The sequence below is a fragment of the Alosa pseudoharengus genome, unplaced genomic scaffold (assembly GCF_046254945.1).
Source record: "Alosa pseudoharengus isolate Yale_2024_CS ecotype anadromous, Long Island Sound unplaced genomic scaffold, YU_APseudo_1.1 YU_APseudo_1.1_scf_4, whole genome shotgun sequence".
Classification (NCBI taxonomy): domain Eukaryota; kingdom Metazoa; phylum Chordata; class Actinopteri; order Clupeiformes; family Clupeidae; genus Alosa; species Alosa pseudoharengus.
This window is the reverse complement of record NW_027468774.1, coordinates 39,335,801-39,353,335: the sequence shown is the minus strand read 5'-3', so window position 1 is coordinate 39,353,335 and position 17,535 is coordinate 39,335,801. Positions and strand designations below refer to the sequence as shown.

Genomic DNA, 17,535 nt, shown 5'->3' with positions numbered 1-17,535 from the left:
AAAAAGGCAAATTGTTGCATCTATGCATTTGCACTGCTTCTGCAGTGGTTGTTTTGCAACAACAAACAAAAGGAACTGCATCAAAATTTGAAAAAAGCTTATGGTTTTTTCCCCTCAGTCAAAGGTCAGCTGTGGAGAACAGCCAAAGCACACCAGACAATTTGGCCCATCTGAGATAAGCCAACGTGTCATTCAGGTAATCCACAGGAATGATCAGAGTAAATGGTAAGCTGGTTTGCTATCTGTGCCATCTAGTGTCCTTACTGTAAGATCATATACAATTTCTGTTTTCTGACCCTCATAATTCTATACTCTAATCACACAATATTGGAAGATATAACACATAATCAAAGGTAAAATGCCAATGATTATTCAAATACTCAGCACCATCTGAAGACCTTAAGTTGACCTTCATTGCCAGCCACACTTGACCGCCATCACAAAAGCTGTGGTCTACACTCTGCATCTTGGTGAAAGAGGTGTAGGTGTAGCATCCTAAACAGAGGTCATTCACTTTGAATCCAGAAATACATTCCATTGGAACACTGATAAAATAACTGAGGACTCAGGCCTCTGTGCGTAAAGTAATGAAGTTCTGCTGGTCTGGTTAGTGAGGTAAAAAAGCAGTTGTTGTGGTCACATAAACTGCTGTTTCATTAGATCAACAAATATCACAAAACACCACAAAGTATGTGCTACAATAAAGAGCTGATGAGTATAATGCCCCAACAAAGATAATGATTTTCATAGGGAGAGAAAAATGGTGGATAAAACACTGCAGACTGTTCACAAGCTTCTTTCATGTGGGTAAGGTGTTTGGGTCAATGGCAACACGTTGCATTTGGGAAGGGGTACATTTCAAGTATTTGGAACATGGAAACATTGAAATATTGATACATTTTACTTCATAAATGCTGTGTAGACAGTTTCAACAGGTACAATGATTAATGACTAATGGCATTCAAAAAATAACAGTGAATACAAAATAATGTTTGACAGGTGAATGACTGGTGACCCTTAGTTAGGGGACAATACTGACTAACAGGTACATCAGATCAGATCAGATCAGAGTCTTTGAGTGAAGGCACAAGCTGAAGTGTTTCTTGATGTGCCTTGGGGGATAGATCACTCCTCCTCATCTGACTTGCGTGCCTGGGCCCGAAGTCTCTTTTTGGGAGACATGAGAAATGCCAAGGCAACGGTTGCCGTGCCGTCGCCGCTCTGTTGTGAGAAGCAGAGGAAGGTGGCCCAGGCAAAAGCAGAACATCCCATGAATGCAGTGCGCAGGTACAGCGGCATCAACACAAAGTTCAGGAACTAAAGCGAGGAGAGAGGAAGTATGTTAGCTGTATTCTTTAACACTTTCACACAAAAAGAGTGCATTAGATTTCCATTGTTTTCTCTCATTTTGTAACACCATGGTGTGTGTGTTTGTGTGTGTGCGTGCATGTGTAAGAGAGACAAAGGAGAGGTGGAAAGAAAGAGATAACAATGGAATATAAACAACTGAGAAACATAGACAGATTAGTAACATTGACAAAACTAAACTAAAAACATACTGTGTGTACAAAACTCAAACATGGCTGCACAGGCTATCCAGTAACATCCGGTGCTATGTTTTATTTTTTTTATGTCTCAAATACAGTTATAGAAATCATACTCATTGTGTACAAGCATCCTAAATAACATAACCTACCTGCATGAATGGCCAATACATCAGTCCAGTCTGAGGGGGAAAAAACAAAAGTAAGAAAAAACATATGAACCACAGAGACCTGAATCAGTTTCAATGAACCAAAGCTTCCATATGAGCATTTAGTAAAAACACAAGGTCACACACACAAGGTCACTAACCTCCACTAGATGTAGCAATTATCAAGGGCTTAATCATAGCATGGGAAATTATTAATTCGGCCTCAGGGAACACAGCACTGACGACTACTATCCAACCTCCCTCCTCAGATATTCCCTATGCTTTGCGCTAAAAGGAACAGTTTTCAGCGTACCTTATACGTATTGAAGAATTTCTCCCTCCAGTCCTCGAAAATGTCATCTTTGCCCTCTAAGAAGCTTACCCCTGTGAAGGTTGAGAGCATGATACAGTTGCCGGAAGTTAAGCGTTGCATCGCTGATAGACCACTCACAATATATACCAGTCATTAACCTATTGGCTGTATTAAAGAGATGCGTTAAGGCTACACCAGGAATGCCAGGGAACAAGTTCAGTTTTTAGTTTACAGTGGAATTTGCTGTCCTACGATTGAGAGATGTAAGCTTCATGTATAGCCATTTTATCTTTAGGATGAATTCTCAAGGTTATTGTAAATGTCCCAATAGCCCAAAACATTCCCAGTGAATAGGTCTAGGCTATCTTTGGCTACGCGTAATTACGCTTTGGAGATGCATAACGTTACTTGACACACTGCAAATGTAATAATTCATCATATTAACTTACCAGTGTAGAACACACTCGTTGCAAGTGGTGATGCAAAACTTTGGTCCAGGAGCAGTTTGCGAAGAATCATGCCGGCAGACTTTCCCGGGAATCGATGCTCCAGCGCACGCAACCAGAAGTAATTGAAGTTACCATGGAAACTGAAAGCTACAATTGCGACATTTCTTGTATGTTTCCAGTCTATTTCATCTCTGTGTGCAATACACTGGTGTACGAAATCCCCACCAGCGAATAAACATCCATATAAAGTGACATTCGCAATCCAGGGAAAGCACTTCGCTCGTTTAAAAAAAACCTTCCTCATGGTAGAAACTATTTAAGTCGACAAAAATATTCGTTGAGACAGGTAAGTCCGTTATCCACTGGCAAGGTAGGCTGCGCAAGGACAGGCTCATAGGTTAGCCTAGTCCTTGGCCCACTGCACTAGGCTATATTTCTGCCATCAGTCATCCTCTAGTTGGTTATGGGATTACACAACACAACACAACAGGTAGTTGTTATTAACACAGGTTAAACACTTTTAAGACAAAAAGTTAGTGAAAGCACCACACGTTAAGGACTTTCTTGAAATCTCTGTAAAGTGAGTCCATCATGTAGCATTAGAAGTTGACTTCTAGCACATTCTGCACGAAGGACAGGCATACTAGTTAATTGTACAGGACATATTTAAACATCCTTGTTTAGCATCAAACAAGCTAATTGTGTTTAATATAAATATGTTAAGATATTTTCAACTAGTTAATCTGTCAGAATAAAATCAGCAAGAGATGCAAGCATTTACCACCGGCATTTTCCCGAAGCGATAGCAGGTGCGTAACAAATCCTGCGGGTCAACTGCTAATCTGTCCGTATGGTTGCTCGTGACCATCTAAATCCTGCGCATGCGATCGAGCACAGCTCTGTAAATGTTTGAGTGGACTGGTAGAAGGCTGTGGTTATATCCTTGTTACAACGCAATCGACAAAACTGCGTCTATCCGCAACAATTTACGCGCATGAGTATGCAATCTAATGCCATGGCATCCTGTGTCCACGCAACAGCTGAGCATTTTCTAGTGGTGCGTGCCACGTCGTGACAAATTCCAATGAGATTTAAACCTTGAAAAAAAATCCCACTGTTTCGACAGTTCAGACAGTTTAGTTTATTTTATGAACTATCCTACGGATCAATACATCTTTTGAAACACTGTCAAATAGGCCACAATAAACCTGAAGATGCATCACCCCATACATTTAAGTGAATCGCTGTTCACACTGATAATGGGTTCAAATCACTGGTTAAAGTGGATATTTGTACATGTATTGGGTTTGAACACGAACTTTTCCCTGTCAAAAACTGTCATGGCTGTAGCCTTAAACTGCGAGTTTCTCAGCTTATGATCAGAAATTCCATCAGACAGGTCAAGGCTTTCATGTCATGTGAGGTGTGCCCATCAACCGTCATTTTCTGCCCTGAAATGACACTGCTCAGAAATCAGGACCCCTCTGTCACCGCATTACCAGTCATTCAAGGCAAAAATGTGACTGCTGATCCCCTGTCAGTGTTTATCTCTAGCTGCTGCGCGAGCGAGAGCGTAGACATACGTCAGCGCTGCCAGCGTGGAATACGACGCGGCTCCCATCCAGGAAGTAGACTGCTGATCAGCGAAAGGACAGCAAAGTAACTAAGATACGGAAGATAATTGGCAAAGTGGTTAATTCGAAAACGTCCGCTGGTCCTAACTGTAGGCCTTACAGGAGGGATATAGACAGTCACTGCTCGCTGGTTTCGAAAAGCATGGAGCAGCCCCTTCATAAGGTAATCATGCAATTGCGGCTGTCATTTTCTCCAAGGTAACGTTAGCGGCGGCAGCAGCAGCAGCAGAAGCAGGATACGGGCTGTCAAGGCTAGGTTGTCATTCCATGGAGGCAATGCAGGACGAACAGGAATTCCCTGCCAAACACAGCGTGTTTCTGTGACAGTTAATGTGAATTGGACTAATGTTATTTTGAAACAATTTCCATTGTTATTCAATAGTATCAAGACACGTTAATGCTAAGTGGGAAACCTTGTTCATTTAAACATGGGATACTGTAGCTAGCAATAGCCATCTAATGACGTATCAGTTTATGCGGTCGATCGCGGATACCCGGCCAGCTCGTGCCAGTGCTGATGTGTGTTTTTACATTAGCTCTTAATGAGCAAGGGCATTTTAATTTAGCTAATAGCTCGGCAGTCTCCCAATTCTGCTGCGTTTCACGTGGACACTGGTCAGATTAAAATACCCTGCATGTTTGAGCATTTTTGCATATTCAGGCTAACTTCATTTAAAGTGTCATATGACACCTGGAGTCAGACTCCAGGTATTTTGTCACAGAATAGCCACACCCAAACTATTGTAACTTCGCAAAGGCCATCCTATTATAAGGAGTAGGACGGACATCATCCAGGATCCAGGGCAACCAGTCATTCAAGAAGGGGAGTGGTTAGCCTACCTACAATCTGGCAGAAAACCTATAGGCTACAATTGTACTGTCAGGATGTTGCCTGAAAATCCAATTAATCTGAATAATTAATTTCAAACCTGTGAAGTGTCTTTGAGTTGGGAAATTCTTATGTAGACTCTCTCCCTAGACAATGGTGGACCCCATGCTAGCAGAGATGGGGCGAAATCTAAACGATGCCATGAAGATTCTTGAAAATGGTCAAAAGTAAGTCATGGGCCGATCTTGCGTTTCAGACATGCACCATTGTTTGCGTTAACCATTTTTGTGAAAGCCAGTGCACTGGCTTCTCCAACAGGATAGCTAAATGTACATTAACTTGGGTGCTAGTATCAGTGGTGCTGTAAACTTTTTTATCAGTGCAAAGACCTTAGGACCCCAACTGGACCGGCCCCAACCATTCCACCCCCCCCCCCCCCTCCCCTCTACACACTGAAGATGTCAGAGTGTGTTGATGGCTTTCTGTTGAAGTTCCCTCTCAAAGTATCATAATTATCAAACCATGCAATATTCTCATACTTTACTGTATCATAGACAGTATCATATCTGTAAGGAACTGAGCATGTTCTGGTATGGTGTTTTCACAGGGAGGCAGACGAAGACTCAGGTCACCGGCGACCCAGCTGGAGAGATATTCCAGGACCACTACAGGGGGAGTAAGTGGGCCCGTCAGACTCATTGACACAAAAAGTAACAAATATATTTTATTGTTCAAAGAGTAAAACATGTTGGAAATCACAAAGGACTGAATTATATTGGTGAAGACCCGGCTTTCGGAACACTCTCTGAGACAGTGTGGGTGGTGCTAGATTTCTAATAGGTTGATCACTATCACATGATTACACATGATTATTAATTGTCATCTTTGTAAAACAAATATTCCTCTCTTGTGTATTTCTTTAACATCCAGTGGTCAGGATGTTTCCAGTATTCTTCAGCTGGTGCAGAATCTAATGCATGACGACGAAGACAAACAGAGTCATCGGTAAGTTTTGTCCTATCAAATGTTTCATCTATTTCATTCAGATAGTGTCACACAGATATGATTCAACACTGCTTCAAATAACTTCCAGTAGATTTGGAATGCTTCAAGGGCTAAGAAAGATACAGACAAGAAGGATGTCACTGTCATGTGATCAAAGTGATCATCAGAAGCATGCATCCTCATTGAGTGTATTCATGCCCATTTAAATGCGGTCAAATCTATAACCACAATATCTTAAGGTTACTTTATACTCTCTTCACTTCAAATTAGTTATTCAGTCTGCCATAGGGAGAACAGATTATCATAACAGTTTGGTCCTGTTGTGGAACAAGATATACTTAAATTATCTCTTTTGTGGCCTTCTCCAGTGGCCTTGCTCACACCTTCGTAAGAGGAACTGCACAGGCTGCAGCATAGGAATTGGGCTCATGTTATTGTCATGCTCACCTGTTTGTGTATGAAACCTTCATCCAAAAAAATTACAATGATGTTTGTTTCTTTCCGTCACCATTTTCTGTTAAAGTTAAAGTTGAATGGTATTTAGCAGATGCTTTTATCCAAAGTGACACAGACTTGCCGGATTTGTCTGGTCTTTAAGTTCTCTACCAACTGTTTTGTTGAAATCAAACTCCTGTGTACTCAGCACTGTTGTATTTGTGTTGTAAACCCTATTGCTCATCTATCTCCCCACTGGCGTGTGTTCCACCCCTAGCAGGATGCAGTATGTGGGGGAGCAGGGTCACATGGCCTTGTTGGGGCACAGTCTAGCTGCCTACATCTCAGTGCTGGACCGTGACCGACTCCGCAAGCTGACCACACGCATCCTGTCTGACACCACCCTCTGGCTGTGCAGGCTGTTCAGGTTAGTCAGCATGAAGTGTGAGATATTATCCTCTCCTTTCATTGTGAAAGTTACACCAGGAAGCAATGAACTAGAACCTTGTATCACATATGGCATATTTTTTTGTAGTTCATTCCAGTTCAGTTCATCCATTGAAGCTGTTAGAAAGTGGTTTTGGGGTATATGCTGTAATAATTATCGTCTATCATACCTGTGTGCTGTTTATGCACAATAGAGGAAAGTATAGTTCTATACAATGGACAGTGTCTCCTGTCCACACAGTAGGGAACAGTTGTACTGCAGGGCTGCTGTACAGTCCAATTGCGAAGGACAGTCTCTGGCTCTCATTTGAGTTGACTCACCAGGTGTTTTTCTGAGAATCTATGAGGAAGTAAAAAGCTGTTGCAGTGACTGAGCTTTTAAAAGATTTTATTGCTGTATGTGTCCATGCATGACCGCATAGTCGTCTACACACAGTGAACACACACTTGACAAAATACAGAGTGGAAGTGCATGCACTGTGTCCAGAACCATGGTGATCCTTTAAGTGACCGTGTCTTGGCAGGTATGAGAATGGCTCTGTGTATTACCACGAAGACGACCGCGAGGGCCTGGTGAAGGTCTGTCGCCTGGTGATAAACGCTCGCTACGAAGAATATTCCACAGAGGGGTTCACTGCGCTCAGCTCCAAACAGCCGGTCATCTATCAGAGCGCCGCCTGCAGGTCGGGGCTGGGACAGCACCTCTGCAGCCAGGTGTGGACAAAGACCTCTTTGCTTCAGTTTCCGTCATTTCATGATCTGTTATTTTGTGTGGACAGAAGAAGAGTCAGTTCAGGTTGAATTGAATTCCAGTGATGCGCTTTGACTTGGTGTCTTTAATGTTGTGTGCCACAATGATATGTCTTAACCACTTTTTTCCCCTCCTCTTATCAGCTTGGGCTTCCTCTGTCCAGCCTTTGCACTGTGCCCTGTAACACCATGTTTGGATCTCAGCATCAAATAGTGAGAAGCCTTTTCCCCTCCTCTTACTTAAGTTCTATGCTTAAGTCCACAGATGTTTTAGATGAGAATGAATACATCCGTTTTTATTTGATTCTAGGATGTGGCCTTGTTGGACAAGCTTATTAAAGAAGATGTCGACATGGGGAAGGTCCCTCTGCTGTTGATAGCCAATGCAGGTCAGACTCCTCCATGTTCCTGGTGTCCTTGTTCTTGACAGGTTTATCCAGCCACACCTCTCAGCACACGAGACTGATCTGATATCCTTTTTGCCCATTCAGGAACGCCTGGGGCTGGACACACAGATAAACTGGGACGCCTGAAAGAGCTCTGTGTCCAATACAACATATGGCTTCATGTTGAGGGGTGAGTGAATGAATGAGTGAGTGAGAGATAAGCAGAAGTGGTCAAGTGATCAGTATTGCTACTGCTTTTCTCCACTCACAAGAGTTAAATTCTGAAGGGTAGTGGACATAGCCTGCATTTGGGACATCCAGTCATTCACTACATAGTGCAGTATATAGTGAAAAACTATATAGTGGTTATTCATTGTTCTGGATGCTCTGAATTTAGGTATAGTCTGAATATAATCTCTGATATGTTTTGGCTGCTGAGCTTATCTTTGTGTCTTCCAGGGTGAATTTGGCGACTCTGGCCTTGGGTCAAGTCACATCTCCAGTTATGGTGCGTCCAAGGACTTTGTTATAGTGATTGTCAGCACTTTAAACTGACTGTAATGTTTGCATATCTCTCTTTTTCTGTGTGTGTGTGTGTGTGTGTGTGCGTGGCTATCCTCATGCGCTCCAATGTCATTTATATTTCTCTACATCTCCAGGCAGCTACCAAGAGTGACAGCATGACCCTCACTCCAGGTCCATGGCTTGGACTTCCTGCTGTGCCAGCTGTCACACTTTATAGACATGAGGACCCAGCTCTGGTGAGCAAAGCACATAAAAAATGTCCTGAGACATTGCAATTAGAAACTGCTTTGTAGACATTTCTCCGTGCAGTGTTTGTCAACGTTCCCACTTTTTATTTAGTTTAACATTTTGATCATGCCGGATCTAACACAATTTTCTCTCTGTTGTTTGACCTCCATGTCATGTGGGGGTGCTGTTTCACATCATGCAGTCTCTGGCAGCGGGACTGACCTCCAGTCAGCCAGTGGAGAAGCTTCGTGCCCTGCCCCTCTGGCTGTCCCTGCAGTACTTGGGGCATGATGGGATAGTACAGAGGATTAAGAACGCCACGCAGCTCGTAAGTCTCCCTTCTGACAGAGTTTAACTAGGACATGATGCTCTGGAAACACAGCCAGAACACAATGCTCTGGAAAACAGTACTGTCGGTGTCCTGAGTTGGGTCAACAAGTTGTGTGTTTCTGCAGAGTCAACAGCTGCTGGAGCATCTCAAGACACTGGCCTTAATCAAGACCTCAGTAAGTTTTTTTATGATTTGCTGCATGTGTTTATGGTGTTCTTTTGTCATGCTTCGTGATGTGTGTTGTATTTTTTGAAATGGTTCATTTTTTTCCTAATTGGCTTTAAGAACTTTTTTGACTGATTATTATTTTTTTTTTTACATTTTCAAAATTTAAATTGTAAATTTAAAAGTAACATGAACCTTACATAAAAATACATGAGAAGTGCTTGTAGTATGTACAGATAGGAAACGCATAAACATATTAGAAAACTGAAGGATTAATAAATTAATAAGGAAGGGATAATGTATAGAACATCAGTCATTATTGGGAAAATAAGTCCCAACAGGGTGAACCGGACCCTGACGCGCCAGCGGAGAGGTTTTGCTTTGCCCTGAAGGGACTTATTTTCCTAATAATGACCGGCGTTCTATACATTGTCCCACTTATTACACGGCTACTTGCCAAAACGAAAAAATAAACTCCACGATATGTCTCTTTACATTTATTTGTTACCATTTCGTTGTGGCTTTTGCTGAGAAACAAATAGTTCGCAACACACGCTGAACTTGAATCAAACGTTCTTTAGAACACAGCTGATAGACTTAGGTCCTTAGACGAAAATAAGGAACCGTAGAACTTTGGGAAATCCCATTCAAGTCAATGGAGCGTTCTACTTGCATTGTGAAGAGCCGTATAATAATCTAATCTAAAGTGCACTATATTTACTTTACTAATTAGAAATACTAAACATTTCTGCATATCATGTAAATCTAATGGGATAACATGGCCTTGCATAGGGTAGCCTCAGTCTCTCTAAGATGAGATATAGCACTGTATCTCCATCACTATAATCTGGAAAACAGATGTTTTTATATTGTCCCACAATTAGGATGTCCTTGATGATGAGGTGTCTCTCCTCGAGGCTTTGACCATGGTAAAACTGCAATGATCTGTTAGACTCTTGTGTTCAAGCCTTCTACTAAAGCAAAGGTTTGGGAGTCTTGTCTGCAAAGGGCCGACATGTCTACAGGACTTGAGCCCAAGTGTTCAGGAGTGCATCTGATTGTCTTTACTAGATTCCCTAGATTTAATCAACTGATTGTGGTCCTCAAAAGACTGTTTAGGTATATCAGGTGCGCTCTGCTTGGTAGGCACCAAACCTGCTTGCTTGTCGGCCCTTTGCGGACAGGCGCTAACCTCTGCCCTAACGCACTGTAGTGAGAACCTGGGTGCCTTGGATTTCAGGCTGGGGTGTCTCACTCACGGCTCCCCCTGCTGGCTGGGAGTTCTCTCCGGGATGTCCTGGGCTCTCTCATTCTGTCCATTGTAGGTGGGACCAAACCTCTTACCCAAGTCACTCCACCTTTCCCTCCCTTTCTTTATTTCCATTTCCCCTCGTTCCACAGGCCCCCCCCCCCCTTCCTCACCATATCCACTCATTCACCCATAGTTAAAGTGACAGGGGATTGAGGCACTCATTTATTTATTTTTTTTGTTTGTATGGTTTTTGTTGTCATCCCCGTTGGCTCGATGTGCGTTCACAGGCATGTTGCTAGCCGTATCATCTGGACAATGCCACCGTCGTAGAGACTGATGACTGCTTGGGTCATCATGGATGGACCTCACTGTGTTTGAAATGGGTTTGGAGCCTCTGTAGACCGAATACAGCAAAGTGAATTAACCCCCTTAACACCCAGGGAATTTGTTTAATTGGCCTTTTGTGAGAGAAGGAGCACATTCCTGTTCAAGGTTTTGGCACAGTACTAACACATTCCTCCGAGGGAGATAACGCACAGCCAAAGGCTATCCTTGCTGTTGACATAATGGTGAACTAGAATACCAGGAAGAGAATGTCTTTGGGTTTGGGGTTTTCGAGTATAAGCTCTTTGATGTGAGGGTTCTCCTCACAGCTTTCTTCCTCTCTTATCACACATTCTTGGTTAATACTACATTCAGTATTACTAATACAGGTGAGTGTTCGGGTCATTGTCACATGTCACCATTGCTTTATTGAACCCCTAAAAGCTTCTTTACTGAAACAGACCTTCAACTTGAGTGTAAAACACAGGAATGTCCATTGTGCATGAGAGTCATGGGCATTAGCTTTCTCAGTTGTGTATTACAGTGGGCTAGCGCGCGCACACACCAGCATGCAGCAGGTCCTCTCCTGGCACTGTTAAACAAGGGACTCTGTTTCCTAAACGTTGCATGAGATTAAGTCAAGCTGGCACTCCACACAGTGGTCATGCAGACGTGTTTGGCCAGACAGACAAGCACGGCCTGTAATCCAGTCTGAAAACAAAAAGCATCTCCATGACATTACCTTGAGGCATTTCTAACAAATCCCTGTCTCACAAACTCATACGGCAATGCTGACGGTTACTGTATGTCTCTTGCTCTCTTGAAAAATCAAGTGCATATACTCTTTCCAGTGTGCAGATTTTGCCCAAGTATTAAGTTGTGCTCCCTCTTGCATGTACACCAGGTGGAGGATGAGCTGAACTCTCCAGTGGTGGTGTTCAGGTTCTCCCAGGACACCAGTGCAGGTGAGGCCACCTGCTGGATCCACCTCAGCCATTACACCCAGTGTCTGCTAATGAGATTGACTGAAAGCCAGCCAGAAATCAGTTTACTTGGAAACAAATGGAATAATGCAAAAAAATACACACTTTTTTAGTAGTGAGCCATGTAAAAAGATAGGACGACATAACATTATACATGTTTATAAATTGTTTTTGCAATTACTCAGGCTTAATAAGGCCTTTCCTATAGATTTAATTGCACTGTTAAGCCAATGAAATTAAAGCATTTGAGCATTTGTTTTCCCCCCAGGTATGTTTAAATTTTACTCAATTGCTTTTTTCTATTTAGCATCCAGTGGTGGATCTCTGGAGGGCTATTTCCCTGGAGAAAAGGAAGTCCAAGATGCTCTCAACAGATGGGTATGCTTCATAATTATACATTTTATAATGTCACTGTTCTGCCAAAACTTTTACAAATATTGTCTTCAACCTGTGAGGTTCTGGTTGATATTTTATATCTAAAGGTTCTATGAAACAAAACAAGAACCCTATAATATTTATGAAACCATGTTCATGGGATTTATAGACAAATAGCATGGTAGAGGTCCAAATACCATTTATTCTCTGTGTGTGTCTGTACAGCTCGGAGAGGAGTTGGCCCAGCAGGTACCGTCCAGTGGGGTAGACGTGGTAGAGTTGGAGGACGAGGGCACCTGTGTCCGCTTCAACCCACTCATGACTGCTGCAGGTATGGACAGGTTGGATGCAAACTGACCCTGTGAACGTCCAAATCCAGGGAAAGCTGTTTTTTTTAAGGAAAATAAATACTGTTAAAAATCTTTTTTTCTTCTTCAGTGGTGCATAAGAGTGCCATGTAAAAATAACATTCGGGGGGGCATATACGGCATATATATAGGTTCTAATCCGACCTGCGGTCATATCCCGGTCCCACTCCATCTCTCTCTCTCTCTGTCAATCTTCACTGTCCTATTCAAATATAAGGCAAAAAGCCCAAAATATATACTTAAACAAATAAAATAAATAAATAATATTCAGGGGGGAACTGGGGCATAAGTGGCAGCAGCGTCCATACTAAATTTATGCCCATGTGCCCACAGGGACCTGGGTTAAAATCGAGACTTGTCTCTTATCGCTGTCCTATCTGAATGAAGATATATATATATAAAAAAAAACATACTTAAATCTTTATCTACTGATCTCCTGCTCATTACTCTGCAGTAGCCACATTGAATTACAGGCCAGGTGAATGCCTGAGTGTAAATGGAAATGTCATCTGAACACTTTCAGTGTTGGGGACCCAGGAGTCCGACATCAAAGCTTTGGTGGAGAAGCTGACAGACATGGTGCCTCTTCTGAGCAGCACGCTGCGCTTCAGGCAGGACTTCAGGGAGGAGATCCACCACCAAGCCGCCCTTACCTACATAGAGGACCTCAGCTGGCCGGGCCTGGGTGCCATAAGGTGAAAGGTCAAGGGTTACGGGGTCATAGAAGCGTATTTTGTTGTGATAATTGTTCATCACAACTAGCTTAGTCAGTCTTCAGTCATTTTGTGCTGCCTTATCTACATGACTTGTTCTGTTAAAGTACACACCCATGGACAAGCATTGTTTTAGCATACAAAGCAATTTTGAAATATAAGCACAATATATGTTAAACCATCCAATATATATTAAAAATGACACACAAAAAAATCCTGTTAAATAAGTTGTAATTACATCTTTTAATGACCATGTGGATGGTCTGTTCTCCTAGGTATGAGCCTCAGTGTGAGCAGGATGACGACAACAAGAGGCAACAGGATGTGGAGAGGATCAATGGAGACATGCTGAAGAAGCTAATGGAGTTAGACGCAGACATCTCCTTCTCCACTGGTAACACTTCACAACACAATGCTTCTTAAATTAATCATTCATACACAATTATATCATTCTGCCACGTCAAATGGCTTGTATATAGCACTTTGGTAAACAATCTGTTAAATGTGCTCTATAAATAAATGTGCTCTATGACTTGACTTCATTACATAATAAAATGTGATCAAGAGAACTTTTAGTGTCACACAAAAGGTCATCATTTCTTTTTTGGGTTTGCTGGTGTGTCTGTTGACGCCTCCAGAGACTCATATCTAAATCTGCTTTCACAGATCATCCAGTGCTAGTGTGTTCTCACACTAGAAATAAGGGCTGCACGACCTGGGGGAAATATTGCCATTTTTCTGAGAGATATTGTGATTGCGATTTGATTTGTAATATACTGTAGTTATTGAAAGTAAAGCATTAGTTCAGTATTCTAAATTTCGCTTTAAGTTGGGCCACTTGTGATTGGTGAGCATGCCTGGTGCATGAGAAGCACAGCGCTCCTGCACTCCTAGGTGAGCTTCACTGTCTGTCACACAAGGAGGATGACATGAATACCGTAATTTCCCAACTATTAGCCACCGCTTATACATTGATTTTGCAAAATGTCTTCAGCTATGAGGTTAATACACAGGGCAGTTAATATGGTATTAATATGGTTTCGTTTTTTTAACTTCCATAAAACACTGTCCTGTGGCTTATACACAATGTGGCTAATACACAGGAAATTACTGTATAAAAGTAATAGATGTGACAAGATTTTGCAAGGACAGAGTTGCAAGCTGCATTATTAATTGCAGCCTTTATTAATTCCATTAGTTCAAATTGCAATTTTGATTTAAAAAATATTAATTGTGCGGCCCTACTTGAAATGCAATGTCATCCTTCTTGCACCACCCAGGTCCAGAGTTTGGTGATGAGACTAACTGCATATACGTGGGGTTGGCGACTGAGGATCTTGATGTGGCAGAGCTGGTGCAAACCATTGCAGCAACTGGGAGGGACCTTGAAGAAAGCGGCAAGGTATGCTAGCTCAGTTTTAATGGAGCCCTAACATCTCAAAAGATTTTGGACTATGTTGTTATAAGTGGTAATCTTATATATATATATATATATAAATAATCCTTTTGTTGTTCTAGTTGCTAGAGAACATGACTGAGGTTGTGCGAAAAGGCATCTTGGAGGCTGAGGCACAACTACAGAAAGCTAATGAAGAAAAACTCATGGAGGAGGTGTGTGTTTTGTGGTGCTTATGCAATTAACATATGGTTGTGTTAGCTGTACGTGTGTTTGTGTTATAGGCCTGGTATAGTCCTGCGTCTGTGTCCTGCATGCAGCGTGTGGCGAGAATTGCGTCATCAACGCAGCATGCGGAGTGTGTTGTGTGCCTCCCAACAATTGTGACCGTGCATCAATGACGCACGTCTTCGATGCGCGCAAATGTGCACGAAGGAGCATACCACCTCCTTTAGTGTCAAATCAACAAAATATATACACTGCTCATATAATAATTCTTGTTCCTGAGTAGTCCAAGCCTGTTTGCTGGTGTATGTCTTTTCCATTGTTGTTAGTTATGGTCTTTCTTGGCCCATCCTTAGGGAGTCCTGAGGCAGATTCCCCTGGTAGGCTCTGTGCTCAACTGGTTCTCTCCCACTCAGATGTCCATCAAAGGCCAAACGTTCAGCTTAGTTGCAGGTAGTGATGATCTTTTCATGTCATGTTTTTGCCCCAAAATGATTTTCTTTCACATGAAGCTTAAAATTACTGCTTGCTTATTCTGTTCTAGCTTCTCCCCCATTTCTGTTTGTGTTTTCTTGGTAATGTGGCTGTTTCTCACGGTATGTGTCCTCCTCCAAAGGTTCCCTGGACTCCACAGAATCCACTTACGCAATGAAAACTCAGACAGGGACCACACCTGACACCCCCACATCAACTGGCAAACGCCTGCCTGGTACAGCATATCACCTCTTCTTTTTCAATCAAACTAATATGTTCAATAGTTTCACTAACATGATCTTTAAATCACCTTTCTCTTAATGTTCTTCTAAAGTAAAATGCCTTGTAGAATTAAAGTGTAATTGTACAGCTCCGAGCCAAACTTGCCAAAACCTAGCCAAGGGGTTGAGGGGGGGCATTAACATTCTTAAAGGGCAAATGTCAGGTTAACAAAATGTTTAATTAATGTTAGTTATTGTGTAGATAAATCAGTGAAGATGTACATATTTTTAAAATTATTACTTTAAATGCACTACGACAACATTTACAGCCATTTTTGTCAAGATCACATTTTAAACAGAACTGAGTGATCATCATAAAAGGAAAGAAATTATTTAAAAGAGCAGTTGTCAGGTTACATTTGAATCAAATTAAAATGTTTTCTTTGCAAACGTAGGCATATGGTGACAGATTAATTTAATAATGCTGCTGTGACGGTTAGTCACGGTAAGCACGAATGAAGTGGCCACTTCTTAATGGGACTCACTGTATGGAAGTAGGCTAAGTAAAATAGAGATTTTTCAAATAAGATAAGGTTAGGATATGCCCGCTTGACAACGGCAGAGATAACTGGCCTTTGGCCATAGCAACCATCCATTTAGAACGACTGGCCTTCATAGCAACCAAGGATCTTAGCTGTGATTCATGTAGCTACAGTATGCATGCAATGTGATGCAAAGTATAGAAAGGTGATGAAATGTCATGTCTTGATGTCACGGGCACGCTGGCGACTACGCCGCTCCACCCAGCATCTTTTGTCTTTTTGTTATGTGTCTTGTTTGTGGAGCGCTTTGGGTTGCACTCTGTGCATGTTAAATGCGCTTTAAAAATAAAACTGACTTGACTTGACTTGACATTTGTTATTAAGATTAATACAAAATACTTTTTTGGATGTCCTCTGCCTCAAAACTCTACATATTTCTATATGGACAACCTTTTATGATGTCACTCATTTGTGTTTTGCAATGCTGGTTTGAAATGACTGTAGATGTTCTCGTAGAGCATTTAGAGTAGTAATTTTAAAAATATGTATGTCTTCACTGATTTATCTTCACATTAACTAACATGAATTAAGTTGTTAACCTGACATTTGACCTTTAACATAACAATGGGTGACTATTGGATTGTTAACATTTTATGTACATTTCATGATAGAAATCTACATTAGCATTGCCCTTGGATGATTTTAAACAGTAGATAGCTTATTGAGTCATTTTCAACTTCAAGCTAATTTAATTGCGCAAACAGGAAAGTCATGATATTGATTAATAGGATTTTCCACCTCCTGGAAGGCCTTGAGACCACACTGTTTGCAGGTGAGCTTCTTGCACTAATTCCTCTCTGATGTTCAATCCACAGGACAAAAGTTATTCAGGCGATCAGCAGCTGGCTCAGACACCTACAGCGAAACTAGTTCAGTGGGTCAAGCAGAGGAGATGCCCCGAGAAACTACCCCAATGCCCCCTGCCTCAGAGGAAGGGGTAACAGAACCTCCTCAGGAAGAACTCGCCACCTCCGATTCTTCTTTGCCCGAAGTCCAACGCCAGCCAGACGGACAGGAGTCAGAGGTGGACTCCATCAGATAAAACATTATGAAACTGGAAAGAAGCACCAAGGCCTACAAGTTGTGTAGGTCCCCTTTGGACCCACAAATGGAGAATTAGAGTTAGCATAGACATAGATCATCACCTTAATACCTGGAGCCAAATTCACATGAACTCATTTTGCTGATATGCAAACAAAGAAAATTAACAGATATTTGAGAGAGAGAGAGAGAGAGAGAGAGAGAGAGAGAGAGAGAGAGAGAGAGAGAGAGAGAGAGAGAGAGAGAGAGAGAGAGAGAGAGAGAGAGAGAGAGAGAGAGAGAGAGAGAGAGAGAGAGAGAGAGAGAGAGAGAGAGAGAGAGAGAGAGAGAGAGAGAGAGAGAGAGAATTATATTCACACCATGAACCACTC

The 17,535-nt window shown here is 42.0% G+C and overlaps 2 protein-coding genes across 5 annotated transcripts; one reads left to right on the top strand and one right to left on the bottom strand.

The window, feature by feature from the left end:
• Positions 1–689: 689 nt before the first annotated feature.
• On the bottom strand, positions 690–3,437 carry mpv17l (MPV17 mitochondrial membrane protein like). Its single transcript, XM_076267098.1, has 5 exons — positions 3,237–3,437; positions 2,456–2,908; positions 2,007–2,077; positions 1,697–1,726; positions 690–1,317 (listed from the first exon to the last, which is right to left on the bottom strand). Exons 2-5 carry the CDS (start codon positions 2,757–2,759, stop codon positions 1,126–1,128), a joined length of 597 nt encoding a protein of 198 aa, XP_076123213.1. The 5' UTR covers positions 2,760–2,908; positions 3,237–3,437; the 3' UTR covers positions 690–1,125.
• A 611-nt stretch (positions 3,438–4,048) lies between these two features.
• Positions 4,049–17,404, top strand: pdxdc1 (pyridoxal-dependent decarboxylase domain containing 1). 4 transcript variants are annotated; one of them, XM_076266238.1, is made up of 24 exons: positions 4,049–4,252; positions 5,069–5,145; positions 5,526–5,594; positions 5,849–5,923; positions 6,639–6,785; positions 7,330–7,519; positions 7,700–7,768; positions 7,866–7,944; positions 8,047–8,131; positions 8,401–8,449; positions 8,601–8,702; positions 8,897–9,022; positions 9,150–9,200; positions 10,075–10,119; positions 11,671–11,731; positions 12,057–12,127; positions 12,350–12,455; positions 13,016–13,187; positions 13,481–13,599; positions 14,486–14,607; positions 14,724–14,816; positions 15,183–15,279; positions 15,443–15,535; positions 16,939–17,404. In XM_076266238.1, exons 1-24 carry the CDS (start codon positions 4,232–4,234, stop codon positions 17,163–17,165), a joined length of 2,346 nt encoding a protein of 781 aa, XP_076122353.1. In that variant the 5' UTR covers positions 4,049–4,231; the 3' UTR covers positions 17,166–17,404. The 4 variants fall into 4 exon arrangements, with proteins under 4 accessions (XP_076122353.1, XP_076122352.1, XP_076122355.1 ...); XM_076266237.1 differs by having other exon boundaries at positions 4,050–4,252; positions 6,636–6,785; XM_076266240.1 differs by lacking the exon at positions 10,075–10,119 and having other exon boundaries at positions 4,050–4,252.
• Positions 17,405–17,535: the final 131 nt, after the last annotated feature.